The sequence below is a fragment of the Gracilinanus agilis genome, chromosome 2 (genome assembly GCF_016433145.1).
Source record: "Gracilinanus agilis isolate LMUSP501 chromosome 2, AgileGrace, whole genome shotgun sequence".
Taxonomy (NCBI): domain Eukaryota; kingdom Metazoa; phylum Chordata; class Mammalia; order Didelphimorphia; family Didelphidae; genus Gracilinanus; species Gracilinanus agilis.
The window spans coordinates 520,501,874-520,516,969 of NC_058131.1; the positions used below are offsets into that span (position 1 = coordinate 520,501,874).

At 36.6% G+C, this 15,096-nt stretch overlaps 1 protein-coding gene across 1 annotated transcript in view; it reads left to right on the forward strand.

Annotated features, from left to right (window-relative positions):
- AKAP6 (A-kinase anchoring protein 6) overlaps positions 1–15,096 on the forward strand; it is a 488,735-nt gene that overhangs the window by 188,279 nt on the left and 285,360 nt on the right. Inside the window, exons 5-6 of the mRNA XM_044665065.1 lie at positions 10,021–10,117; positions 11,341–11,504. Coding sequence (XP_044521000.1) covers positions 10,021–10,117; positions 11,341–11,504 — 261 coding nt within the window. The remainder of the gene's footprint in view (positions 1–10,020; positions 10,118–11,340; positions 11,505–15,096) is intronic.

The following is a 15,096-nucleotide window of genomic DNA, read 5'->3' on the forward strand; positions in this document are numbered from 1 at the left end:
ATATATATATGTATATATGTATGTATGTATATGGAGAGAGAGACAGAGAGAGACAGAGACAATGACAGAGAGAGAGAAAGGGGGGGAGAGAGGGGGGAGAAGAGAGAGAGAGAGAGAGAGAGAGAGAGAGAGAGAGAGAGAGAGAGAGAGAGAGAGAGAGAAATTTTAATCAAATTTCAGTCCTTCCTAATTCTTCATGACTCCGGTTTCAGATTTGTCAAAGGTACTAGTCTTGTCAAAGGTACTAGAGTGGTTTGTTATTTCCTTCTCTAGCTCATTTTTAGATGGGGAAACTGAGGCAAACAGGGTTTTGTGACTTGCCCAAAGCCACATAGATAGTAAGTTTCTGAGGATGTATTTGAACTTGGGTCTTCCTGACTCTAGACCTGGTGGTCTATCAACTGCCCAAATGAAGTATGCTATATATATATATATATATAAAATTTCAACCTGGTGCTAAGTGGGAGCATAACCACAGTACAACCAAGCAATAACAACAAAAAGACACTAGAATCTTTCTTGGAAACCAGATTTAGCAGATATACAAGCTTACCCCCATGGTACAGTATAGTGAAGAAAACATCTGTGTAACATGTTAGCTTAACCTAGGCATAGAGTCTATGAATTTTTTAAAAATGATAGTTATTTTAGTATAATTGATTTATTTTGTTATCATATGTATTTTATTTTATGACTTAAAAAACACTATTTTGGAAAAAAATATTCCTAAGCTTTACCAGATTGCCAAAGGAGGCTATGAAACAAAAAGGGCAAAGAAGACCTCAGGTAGAGGAACTCCTCATAGTCATTCCCCTAGTTCAGAGATGGGCAACCTTTTGAACTTGGTGAGTCAAAATTCGCCAAAAAACCGAGTATAACTCAGGTGGCGTGTCACTTTGAGAAAAAAAAACCATAATTTTGCAATATTTATAGTTTAAATAACAAAAATGTATAATTATAATATATAACTGTATTTAATAAACCAAAACAGGTAAATTAATATAGGTAGAATTGTCATCTAGAGTGCACAGAGTGTCTACACAACACTACAGCAAATGTTTCATCCTCAGCATGCGGCTCCATAATTCTCTGTATGCATGTCATCGAAAATGGCTATCATAGGTTTGCCATCATAGCCCTAGTTAGTATAAGATGCTGCTTAAATATTATCTTCCCAAGGGCAGCTAGGTGGCTCAGTGGATTGAGAGTCAAGCCCAGAGACAGGAAGTCCTGGGTTCAAAGCTGGCCTCAGACACTTCCCAACTGTGTGACCTTAGGCAAGTCACTTAACCGCCATTGCCTAGCCCTTACTGCTCTTCTGCCTTGGAACCAATATACAGTGTTGATTCTAAAATGGAAGGTAAGGGTTTAAAAAATATCTCCCCAAATTTATCTTTTGGGCTACCATACTAGTGTCCCACAAGTCCAAAATTTCCCATAGTTGTTGAGCTTCACAGAATCAATGACATGTGAGATGAGGGTGCTTGCCTGTCACAATGCACTTGCTCAAAATTTCATCTTGGGAGAACTTTATAGATTTTCAGAAAATATTGTGGAAGTGGCAAGGAGGCTCTCAACTATAAGGTGTTATGGGGGTATTATTAGGAAAGAAGATGTTTTTCAACCAGAAAGGCAGGAATCTCTCACATCCTGGTTTCATCTTCAAGTGTAAAATGAAGCAATCTTGGAGTCCTTTTGAAGTCAGCAATTTTGTTGAAGATCCTAAAGACGAACCTCCTTAGGGATGCTGCCAAGGAGAGCCATTTGTTACTATCTTGGTTAATGTTATTAATGGTTAATAGGTGCACCTGAAAATCAAGCAATATTGTAACATTTGGATAATATTTATGTTAAATGATTCTTTTCCAGGGCATCAAGCTGATCTTTTTCCTAATAGTGAATACTTCATCCTTTCCAATTTTCCCATCAAATGCACCCACATCATCTTGAGACCGTGCCAGACCCAGCTGCATCTATTCTATACTCTTGGCTTCAATTATATCCAATTACCCAACCTACTCTTAGGTCCTTTAGGTTCTCTTATGCTTTGAGGCATATGACTGATGCACCTCTTGTGAAGCACATGATTACGTACCATTCAACACAAGTCTGTTTTAAGTAAACAGTAAATTAAATATTGTTAACACCAGCCTAAATTCACAGTTGTGAGGAAACTTCTAGAATAGCGTTCATTCCAGGAAATTGTTGGGTGGGAGGATTTGTCTTTGAATCCTTGGAGACAATTTTGTGTTTCATCTCAAGTTTTCTCATTGATCATGATCCCCCTCCACAATTCCGGGGTTATTTTAGATTTTAATTTTTTTAACCTTAGATGCAAATGAAGTTCAAAGACAAAGTTGATATTGTCTGTGTTCAAGCTTGATCAAGAGTGTCAGACTTTCTAATAACCATCCTATTTCCTTTCACCTAGTTATCTGCCTATAGGTGAAAGAGGGTAACAGTTAGATGTTCTAAAGAAGCAAAGGTCTTTTTGAACACCCTAGAACCTAGATCCCCTCAGGGGATCTTTCTGGATGTTCTTTTGAAATAGGGGCATTGAAATGTGTCCCCACCCTAAAGGAGTTGACATTCTATAAGGGGAAAACCGATCCTTATACTACCCAAACTTAAAGGCCTTCACCTTCCTTATTTTTCACCTATGTAAGCTCTCTAGCTTATCAATTTTGTCGTTCAGGAATTTTCAGTCATGTCTGACTCTTTGTGACCCCATTTGGGGTTTTATTAGTTAAGATACTGGAGCAGTTTGCCATTTCCTTCCCCAGCTCATTTTACAGATGAGAGAACTGAGGCAATCAGAATTAAGTGACTTGCCTGGGGTCCCACATCTAGTAAGTGTCTGAGGCCAGATTTGAACTCAGGAAGATGAGAATTCTTGACTTTACTCCTGTTACCCTATTCATTGTTCCATCTAGCTATTCCCAGGTTATTGGTAGCCTTCTTAAATGATGGCTCCTAGAACTGAATATAAGACTGGTTTCTATTGAATTTTGGTTATCAAATGGCTTTGAATCAAAGCTACTAATTTCAAAGTTGGAAGACCCCAATAATATTCCCTCCATTCTTGACTCCATTGGATCCTTTTGCTCCTCTCTGTGAATTCACATAAATAATCTTTAAAATAGCATTTTAATTGTCCCCAGGTACCAAAGTGGTGCAATGGATAATGTGTCTTTTTTGCATCAAGAAGACTCTTCTTCCTTAGTTGGATCTAGCCTTAGACACTTACTAGCTGTGTGACCCTGGGCAAGTCACTTAACCCTATTTGTCTCAGTTTCCTCATCTATAAAATGAGTTGGAGAAGGAAGTAAGAAACAATTCCTGTATCTTTGCCAAGAAAATCACAAATTCTGATGAAGAATTAAACATGATTGAAATGGCTGAACAATAACAGTAGTTTTTCAAACTAACTAGAAGCTGGTCCAGATACACAAATCATTCCAGAATTACCAACATTGCTCCCCTTCTGCATACTATGTATATTTGTTCATTGAAATTCTTCTTATGTTTGTTTTCATATTTATGATTTTTATATCTATATTATTTCCCCAGTGTGATTCTACCTACTTTATAAATTATTCAGAAGCCAGGCTACTTTGTTATACATGCCAGGACCGTTCAATAAATGCTCATTAGTGATACAATATCTAAGGCTTTTGCCAGTCTTATATAGAATATCCTATGCAGAACTCAAGAAAAAGAGGATTCTCTATGGTTCCTGAAGAGCAAGGTTTAGAATTAAGTGCTCCTATTAGCAAATGATATGATACAAAGTGCATCATACCTTGGAACACAAGAAGCCTCTATAGTGAGGTCTGTAATTATTTTAAAAAGATCCATCTAGCTATTCATACTAGGAAAATTAAGTGGATGAAAATGCCTGTTGTCTAGATAATGACATGAATGGATAGCTATTTTAGTTAGTCCATCAATATATTCTAGAAGGAGTGTGACAGATGAGCTTGGACCAAATCTGAGTAGAAGAAATCAGAAAACAAGAAGAGATTTCAAGTTCCATCTTGAGTGGAACAGGAAACCATTCTATTATATACCTCACTTTTAGCCATTTAAGCCTAACCAAGAGGATCAGACTTTCTAATATTTGCCATATTTCCTTTCAACTAATTAACTGCCTGTTGCTGAAGAGGACCAGGAATATAAAAATACTTCTAGTGATGGAAAAGGGTTCCAACTACCTTATGAGGTGAACCATTCTACTTTTGTTCAGTCTCGTCCAACTCTACATAACCCCATGCACATTGTTCATGGGGTCTTCTTGGTAACAATACTAGAGTGGTTTGCCTGATATTTTGACTACTACACTACCTAGCTGCTCCACAAAAATTTGTTGAATACACACCATGTTCCAGGCTCCTTCCTAGGTTCTGGAATACAAAGATAAATATAAAATAGTTCCTGTGTCCAAAGAACTTATGTCATATGGAAGGGAAAAAAAAGCATTGCTCAAATTGCATGAACTCAAAGCCTTTCATTATTCTAATTGAATTCCAGATGTTCTCCAGCTTATTGATATCCTTTCTCAACTGTGGCTCCCAGGAATGAATATAGCTCTCCAGATTGGACTTGATCAGAGCAGAGAGTACAGCAGGACCATGACCTCTATAGTGCTGGACCCTGTGCCTTTTCTTAGTACAGACTAAGATGGTGTTAACTTTCTTGGCTGCTCTATTCAATTCAACAAATATGTATTATTGTTTATTGTATGCCAGACACCGTTAGGCACTGGGAATACAAAGTCAAAAATGAAATAATTCCAGCCCTCAAGGAACTCATATTCCTCTGGGAGTCCCACATAACACAATTCACTTATATTGAATTTACAGTCCACAGAAACATTCAACTCTTTTTTTTTTTCTCCCCAGGACTTTCTTGTACTTATCACAGTGCTTAGCACATATTAAGTGCTTACTTAATAAATGTTTATTTATTGATCATTTTTTTAAATAGACTATTTTCTATACATGCTTTCTCCATCTTATATTTTTTAAACTTGAATTTTTGAACCCACCTTTGGGCTTTGTTTATCTCTATTACATTTCATCTTGGTTTTGTCTACTGATTTAGATTGCCAAGATCTTTTTGAATCTTGACTCTGTTAGCTATCTCTCTCAAATTTGTTTCCTCATCAGATTTGGTAAGAAATGTTATTTCTGTTTTTATTTAAGGCACTGGTATCCATGGCAAGGCCAATAGATATCCCAAGTGCATGCCACCAGAGATCTTCTTTCTAAGTTGATAGTAAACATCAGAGGTGGCCATTCAACCAGTTCTAAATTCATATTTTTGTAGTATTCTCTTGTGCCCTTTTCTGTTTTATCCACAAGAAAAACAGGGGAAACTTAGTCAAATGCTATTCTATAATCTAAGTATTTCTTACTTAGAGCTTTCCCCCAATAGCACTGTCCAAAAAAAAAAAAAAAGAAAGAAAAATGAATATAGCCAATTCCAGTATTTCCTCTATGAAGCTAGCCTGGCTTTTTGTGATCACAGTTTCTGTTTCTAGATTTTCCCTGACTCTCCTTTTAATAATATAAATTTTTCCAGGAATTGAAGTCAAACTCACCATGAATAGCTTTTATTTCCTTTTTGGAAAATGGGGGCATTGTTTTCTCTTCTCCAAACCATCTCTACCTCTCTTGTTTTCTGGGATCCTTTGAACATCTCTGGCCATGGCTCATTAATCATTTTTATCATTTTTTTAATGCTAAAGGATGTGTTTCTACTTGCCAAGACACTTGAAGCCTTTCTATCTCTTCATTTATCTTCAAGGTTGAGGTCCCTAATAGTTATTTTTTCTTCTATAATTTTTAGTACAAAAAATCATTCTGGAGAGAGATCAGAATAGCATAATACTATTTGAGCACTTCTCTCTTCTTTCAGTCAGTTTTCATTGCTTGATCCAGTCATTCCCCAGTTTTCTCTTTTCCAGGCTGAACATCCTCAGTTCAATTTGATGTAACAAGCAGTTACTGACTGCCCAATATTTATCCAGTACTATGCTAAGCTCTAGATAAAGCTACTCTGTGTCCCATGTGGGGACTGTGGATTCATACTATTGTAGATTCTCTTTTCCTCTTTCTCCCAAAATGACTTTTTACAAGAAAAAAATCCCCTTATGAAACAATAATTTTAAAAACTAAAAGTATCTTGTTCTTTACTTTGGGGAAATTGTATGGTGTTTTCAGTGATCTCTAGCTGAAAAAAATCAATTTTTTTCTATATTGTTATGGTCCAAGACACTCAATTAATCATTCAATATACCTTTATTAAACACTTTGTGCCAGTCACTCTGCTAAGTCCTAGAGATACAAAAAGGCAAAAGGCAGACCTTACTCACAAGGAGCTTGCAATTTTAGGGGGAAGACCACACGCAAAAAAATAAAAAATAAACTATAAGATAAACAGAAAATAAAAGAGATAAGGTAATGGAATTAAGAAGGGCTTGGGGAGGTTTTTCCTTTTAAAAATTAGGATTTTAGTCCTGATTTAAAAGAATCCAGGGAGGTCAGTAGTTAGAAAAGAGGAAGTTAAACCATTCCAGGCAAGAGAAACAGAGACAAAGCCTAGAGCTTATAAATGGTGTGTTTTGTTCATAAAAGACCCAAGTAGTTTTATATGGCTGTGAATATAAATTTAAATCAGAGTAATTTAAATTTCAGATGACACTAAAGGTAACAGGAAGGTAAATGTTGCAAATCAACTTCAGTTTATTAACAAAGAATGATTTGATTAAAAAAAACAAACTCTTATCTTAGAACTTTTAAGGCAGAGGAGGATCTCGAAGCTAGGGAGTGTAGGGGTCATATTTGAACCCAGAACCTCCCATCTCTAATCCCAGCTCTCAATTCACTGAGCCCCCTAGCTTCCCGACCATGATTTGGTTTTTAAAATCATGTAAAAGATATTATCAAGGGGGCAGCTGGGTGGCTCAGTGGATTGAGAGCCAGACCTAGAGATGGGAGGTCATGAGTTCAAATCTGGCCTTAGACACTTCCTAGCTGTGTGACCCTGGGCAAGTCACTTAACCTCCATTGCCTAGCCCTTACCACTCTTCTGCCTTGGAGCCAATACACAGTATTGACTCCAAGATGGAAGGTAAGGGTTTAAAAAAAAAAAGATATTATCAAAGACCATACACCATTGTAAAAGAGGTTGGCCAGTCATAGAGCAAGAATGAGAGATGATACTTGGGTGACCATGAATCAAATTTCTTACTGTGTTGCAAGAATCAGTATACAACATGGGGTGGGTTTAGAGAAGAAGGTGGAAGAGAATTGCACAAATTGAGAAGAAATGGAGACATTGGAAATTGCACAGAAAGCAGGAATATCTATACCAGGAACATCAAGGATATATCTAAATAGCCAAGCAAGAAGTGCGGTTGGGCAGACTTGGAAGGAATCTAATTAGAAGGACTAAAGATTTGTGACACTTTGGAAGCTCCACATTGAAAATTGAAAATTAAATGTCTACATATAGAGAGCCAGCTCTATTTGGTAGGGGTCCTGAGTGGTGTATGGTGGCATAGGATTGTTAAGACAGGAGAAAGAAAATGAGAACAACCAGACTAGTGGTTAGCCCATGCTGATCTGAACTCTGTGGGCTTTGGAGTTTATTATATACTGATTTCAAACAAAGAACACAAAGAAAGAGTCACAGCTGTGAAGGGGTCACAAATCATACACAACCCATTAAAGTCTAAAAAGTACAAGGACGATGGCCAAATTCCAACCACCAATTAGTAGGGGATAATTCTGGGAGCAGAAATATTTTATGGAGATGTTCACTAATTGAGTCCTGACTTCCTGGATTATAGGTTTACACCTGGTCAAATAAAGTCCAGACTAAAGGCTCCAGTCTTATCTAAGTATACAGTCTTATCTAAGTAATGTTTGTTAGGGTTCAGGCTTCTTAATTATCAAGGAGAGAAATTTTTAACTCAGTAGTTATTGGTCTGCTTAGGACTCAAAGCTTTTCAATAAGTTTATAATGTTTTTCCAATAAGAAAAGGTATGGATCATAAGAGGTATCAAAAGAGGGGTCTCAGATTACTTATTGGCTTCCCACATCTACAGTTTAATCCACAGTACAGTATTGACTGGTTAAATTAAAGACCATATTTGTAACTACAGAACTCTTTATTCTAAAGACTAATTATAGCCATAGGAGCATAAATTAGGAGCTGGAGGAGATTTGGGAAATGTAACCCCCTTGACTTTATAGATAAAGAAACTGAGGGACCAAGAGGTTAAGTGACTTGCCCAGAATCATACATACCCTACAGGACTTGAATTTAGGTCTTCCTGACTCCAAATCCTGTAGGCCTACCCACTGTCCCACTTAGCTGCCTCCATTGCAGTCCATCTTGCTGCTATCAATGGCAAATCTTTTGATTCAACATTCAGAAGCTTCACTATTCTAACCTGCCATTCTATGAGTGGGAACATAATAGAGAAAATTAAATTGTTGAGTTTTCAGGGGATCTTAAAAACATGGGGCCTCAACTTCTAGAACAGAGATATTCTTTCTTGATCGTCCTTATATTACATTCTTTTTTTTTTTAAACCCTTAACTTCTGTTTATTGGCTCCTTGGTGGAAGAGTGGTAAGGATGGGCAATGGGGGTCAAGTGACTTGCCCAGGGTCACACAGCTGGGAAGTGTCTGAGGCCATATTACATTCTTTTTTAAACGGGCAGTTCATTTAATTATGATCACCTGGTGGGAAATATCACTCCCCTCTATACTTTCATGCCATCTATATTATGTACACCATTGCAATCTGTGTAATGTAAGTTTTTTGTTTTTTGCTTTTTGTTTGGATTTGCCTGGTCTAAGAAGCTCCCAATAAGGAAACTTCCTCTCCAAATTAGGATCAGGAATCATTCTGCAACATATAGATTTAGAGATTTGTTTGGTTGGGGGTGGGTGGATAGCATTGAAATGTTAACCTGAGTATATATAAAGGTCAGATCTGAATTCAGGCAATTTTCCTGGATCAAAGACCAGCTCTCTCTCTCCATCTTACTATGCTTTTTGTTGTTGTTCAATCATTTTAGTGATGTCTGACACTCTATGACACCATCTGGGGTTTTCTAGGCAAAGATAGCGAAGTGGTTTGCCAATTCCTTCTCCTGCTCATTTTATAGTTGAGGAAACTGAGGTAAACAGGGTGAAGTGACTTGCCTAGGGTTCCACAGCTAGGAAGTGTTTGGAGGTCAGATTTGAATGAAAGAAGATAGAGTCTTGCTGACTCCAGGTCCAGTGCTCTGTCCACTAAGCCACCTAACTGTTCACTGAACCACGCTATAGATTTCAAAATAATCATAAAGGTTAGAAAAAATATTTGACTTAAGTTTTGATGAGATGTCTAAAGACTCCTTGTCTTTCTGATTGGGGTTGGGGGGACATGGGGAAAAAAAACAGAGAAGAATCAGACCTCTACTATATTAATGGATTTATATATGTGCACATAAGGCTAATCTATTTTATGCTGCCAATTTTTTATGGTTTCATAAATACTGCTATCACCAACATTAAAAAAAAAACCTGAAGAAAAAGAGCTCATATGTTCTGATATAAATTCAGTGTATTTTATAGAATACTGCTACTCTTGATATAGCCTACGGGATGTGACTTTTCATAAAAACCTAATGAATTTCTAGATTTGTCAGCTGTTTCCAAACAGATGCACTTTACTAATCTAATGGAAATGTTTTGAGCCCAGATCCCAAATATCAATAGCTTTTACTATTGCAAATTAGTTTGTCTATTGGGTAAATTGGGCTCTGGTTCTTGATAAAAAGTAGCAAGTCATTTTATATATGTACTTTCTGATTAACTCCCACTGAGGGCTTGATGTGTGTGTGTATGTATATAGATACCCACATATGTTTATATATATATATATGTAATAAAATATAATGTTAAATACCATTGATTTTATATATATGCATATATTTTTCCCCTTTTTTCTTTTACAGAGTTTTAAATTGAATGTAGACAGTCATTGTGCTCTAAAGGAAGCTGTGGTAGAAGAAGGGCAGCAACTTCTGGAGCTTATTGTATCTCACAAATCAGGTAAATCCTCCTGAAATATTGCAAGTCTTTATGTCTCCAGACTATTAAAGAATGAAGAAGCATTGCTGTAAATTACTGCATATATTCACTTCCTTATGTATTATTAATATTTACATTATCAGATTGACCTTCAAGATTTATAAATGTTTCATATACTGCATACAATGCTGTGATACTTATAAAATGAAATACTACCTCCAAATAGTCTGTTCATTTTATTTTGGTCTTGCTGTTCAGCTGAGTTTCAGTGGAAATCACATCACTGAAAACTTCACGTTGACACAGTCTTTGATGTAGAAGCTTCGGAAATAACATTAAGATAATGAATGAGAATTGTGCATATGGATATTGATGCATATGCATTAGTGTACTTATAGACATATCTTTAGATATAAGAGAGAAGGTATAGAAATAGCTTGATGTTTCTCTGCCTAGCCATACACGTAAATATATTTTTTAATGTTCTGCTCCGGTAATTGCATCAGTAGGTTTTCTGGTCCTTAAACTAATTCCTTCCCCATTATTAATGCATTTATGAGGAACATATTATAAATTAAAAATAGTTTTGTCATTTGGTTATGCTTATCCTTGTATGCAACAGCCCCAAGATGGGATGAATTACAATTTAGCTAGTATCTTTCGGGCTTACCATGACCAGTTTTAACGAGAATTTTTAATCAGATGTGCCAGCGCTGAAGCTTGCTGTCTGAATTCTGGCCTATTTACTCCACTTCCTATCAGAATTGCTTTGCCTTTTCCCATTCATTTCTCTGGTCATTGTTACTTCTTTCACAGAATCTCTATACAAATGTACATGGGGCCTTATCTTTGAAAAACGGAAATCATTGGATTATTATTAACCCTTTATCATGATTTTGTCTAAAATACATACTTTAATAAGTACAAACAGAATTTTAAACCATGATTTGGGATGTTTGATTATCAGATTTGGATGTCCTTTGACTTTGCCCTGCTGGGAATGTAAATGCAAGAATTTCTAATCTATCTTTAGTGACTACTACTACTACTACTACTACTACTAATAATAATAATAATAATAATAATAATAAAGCATGTGGGGGCTGGGGGAGATTCCCCAAAGTGCTTTCATGGAAATTTAAAAAATTTTCCTTTATTCTCCTCCCCACCAAGTAAAGAACAATTTCTCAAGATGCAATCAAATCCACAACTTTTGCTTTTTTTCTCCTATCATTTTCGAGAAGGACTGAAGGACATGCTGCAGATGATTGCAAGTCAATGGAAGGAACTACAGAGACAAATCAAACGGCAACACAGCTGGATTCTTAGGGCTCTGGATATCATCAAAGCAGAGATCCTGGCTACTGATGTGTCTGTAGAGGATGAGGAAGGGACCGGAAGCCCCAAGGTAAGTGGCTTGAAGTTTGCCGTATTTCCTCTTATTCCTATCTTCTTTTGAACTAGACACCACTGAAGTTTTCTTTCCACCCCTAAGGCTTTTCATTTCTACTGGGTAAACTTTTTTCTATATAAACAAAATGATATGGCTTACTCTGAAACAATAAAAAAAGCTCACAACTTTTCAGTTTCTCAGGAAGATGCCTTTCAGTGTATGGGGAGGAGGTGAATTAGAGTTGGAAGGAAGGGGACATAAAGCATTTAGTAAACAAAACATAAAGCATCTTTAGCATGAATAATCAGAATGGTTTTAAATTGTTTTGTTGCAACTATAAATCACTATAATCAGTGCAATCACTCAGCTCTGACATCCATTAGCCGCTTGGTTACAGCAAATTAACAAAGAAGAGAGAAAGTGATTCATTATCTCATTCCTGTTAATGACTATCAGATGCATTGCCTAATTAGGGGATGGTCATTGTAGTGGGAAGAAGGTCATATGCTTTGCTACAAATCTTTTTGCTCAGAGTGTAAGTTCTCCATAATGGTGCATGCATTGAATACAACTACTTTTAAAGTACCTCCTATTGGCATGTTATAGTTATCCATTTTGTATTTACTAAAAAACCAATGAAACATTCACTTGGAGTTTCAGTGCTGTGGCTTCTCACCTAGAACGACTCCATTTGGAAGTAGGGGTCCTTAGCCAAATGGTGGAAAATGGGATTTTATCCAAGAGCATTTACTCCGTGGTATCTCTCTCTTCTTCCACTTTTAGACTGACATAAGCAAAAGCAAAAAGCCAGTCTGCTAACACACTCGGCACGTGAGGCTTATTGTTACATGGGGGAATTCATGGTTTCTATTCCTGGCATTGGCAAAGCAATTAAATCATCATCAAATAACATTTATTCAGCACCCATGTGTGGATTGGCACTGTGCTAAATGTTACACAGAGTAAGTTAAACAGATATTCTTGGAACTCATTCTTAAATGCAGACAGACTTACTAACAAACAACTCTACAACGGGAGACCACCATGGCAAGGGAGCAGGCTGAATCATATTAACATAATTCATAAGCTTAAGGATTTATAAGGTTTCAGAAGTGGAATAACTAAGATGTTTTCCGAAATTAGGGGAGGGATAGAATCATGACTTCTGTTCAACATGGAGAAGGTATCAGGGAAAGAAAGGACTGAATCTGGGCAACTGAAAGAGAAAAGAGAGTGGACGGGATGTTCAAGGAAGGACATTCTAGGAACTTGCCTAAGATAAGGCATTGGTTTGCTTCTACAAAAACTGGATAAAGAGAGGAAGGAACAAGCTTCCTAATGCGGAACTTAACCCAAGTTTAAGGAGCAGAATAAAGGGGAGGCTACCAAAAAAACCCTACAACAAAGCACTAGACTGAGGATATAGTCATGAGGTACAGGTGGAGATGGAAGGCACAGCATGATAATACTCGAGAGAGAGAGTGATAGGATTTGACAACAGGTTATAAGTACAAAGGAAAAGATCGTCAAGACTCAAAAAATTCCTAGATTTCTTGCTTGGGGATAATGTACAGTAGCAACATCACCAAAAGCAATGAAGAAACTGAGTAGATGGAAGGTTTTTGTGAGAGAAATGAGCAGCTCTAGGCATCCCCTAGGTTGTATCAATGGGACGTTTCATTCAGGTTGGCCAGGAAGCAGCCCATCATCCAAACGAAACAACTGGACAAATAAAATTATGTGACATCAACATATTAGTTGAAATTTTAGAATCATCCTCATCCTAAGTCAAGATTGATGTTGAAATATAAAAATAAGTGATGATTATAACAGGAATTTAGAATTTGGTAAAAAAAAATATAGGATCACAGAATCTCAGAGTTTGGAAAGGAACTCAGAGGTCATCTAGTCCAAATATACCTGAACAAGAATCTTCCTTATAATATCTCATCCCAAATGGTCATTTAGTCTATGCTTAAAGACCTCTACTGAGGGGAACTTCACTATCTCCCAAGACAGTCCCTTCTATTTTTGATAAAGCTTTGGTTATTAGATTCATTTTTAGTATAGTATATTATAGTTATTAGATTTCCTTATATCAAGCCTATATTTGCCTTTGTAAGATTTAAACTTATAATGCAAACTTATTGAAACTTTATAAAGGAAAATTTTATTATTTTGTATTTTATATTATATAACACTTACATAATAGTTTATATTACAAATATCTTTGTAAACCAGAAAGCATGATATGAACATGAATTATTCTTGCTTTTCCCAACCTTTATTCCTTCTGCCTTAAGGAGTGCATCATTATAAACTATGCAAAAGATTTTAGCAGCTAAGTGATGGCAGTACTGACATTGTCTTTAGGGACCTAGGGAAAAAATGCATATTCTGACCTATTGACCTTAGTCGTTCCCTTGAAGTGATGGTGCACCCCTCTTTCATGCATCGTCTCTTCTTCCTATTACACTATGACATGCTTAATTTTTATGCTTCTCTTCATTTTAAAAAAGGGACCTAACAATTTGTGATTTTTCCTAGACAGAAAACAGCCACATTTTGCAAAATCAGCTGACAAATAATATGTAATAACAATCGTGATGTAACTGTTTTTCTCAGAGATGTTAAGTGAAAGGATAATTACAATTTCACTTTGGGCTCCTGACATTGCTGTAAAGCATTTTATAGAGGGGTAGACTATTCTCTCTTTTCACAGATGAAGAATTTGTGTGAGGCATAACAAGATTTGTGATCACCATCCTCCTTATGACTGCCAAAAAAACTTCTTAAAGTATAGGTATGGTCGGTCATGCCACTCTGCTCACAAATTGGAAATAGCTTTCCTATTGTTTCTGGGAGAATATTCAAGCTCTTAATCTCATAATCCAAGGTATGCTTCCAGAAATCTTATACCACAGTCCTTCACATTCCAGCCAAACTAGTTGACTTTTTCCTTATTTTGGCATTCCATCTCCCTTTGCTTTGGCTCTCTCTCAAGACTACAATGTAATCCTTGCTTATCTCTACCTATAATATCCTTTTCCTCATTCAAGGATCAACTTATGTGCTATCTCTTCTATTAAATTTCCCTGATTGCCCTGGTTGTGACTGCCTTTTCCTTCAGATTAGCTGGTATCTATTTATCTGTATATAACTTGCATCTTCCTAACAGAATCTGAGCTCAGTGAGGGTAGAGAACATTTGGTTTAGGCCTCCCTGTCACTGCTTCATAGCCAAGTGACTTGAATATAATAGATATTTAATAAATACTTATTGTCTTCCCTTTCCTTCCCTTCCTTTCCCTTCCCTTCCCCTTCCTTCCCTTCCCTGTCTTTTTTTCCCCTCATCATTTGTCTTAGAATGAATACTAAGAATCAATTCCAAGTTAGAAGAGCGGTAAGAGCTAGCCAATTGGACTTAAGTGATTTGTCCAGGATTGCATAGGTAGGAAGGGTCTAAAACCAGATTTGAACCCAGGACTTCCCATCTCTAGGCCTGGCTCTCTATTCACTGAACCACTTAGCTGCCCAAATCTTTGGATTTTCAACTAATGCTTTTTCCAGTAAATTTTGTTGTTTGATCTTTTTTTTTTTTTTTTTTT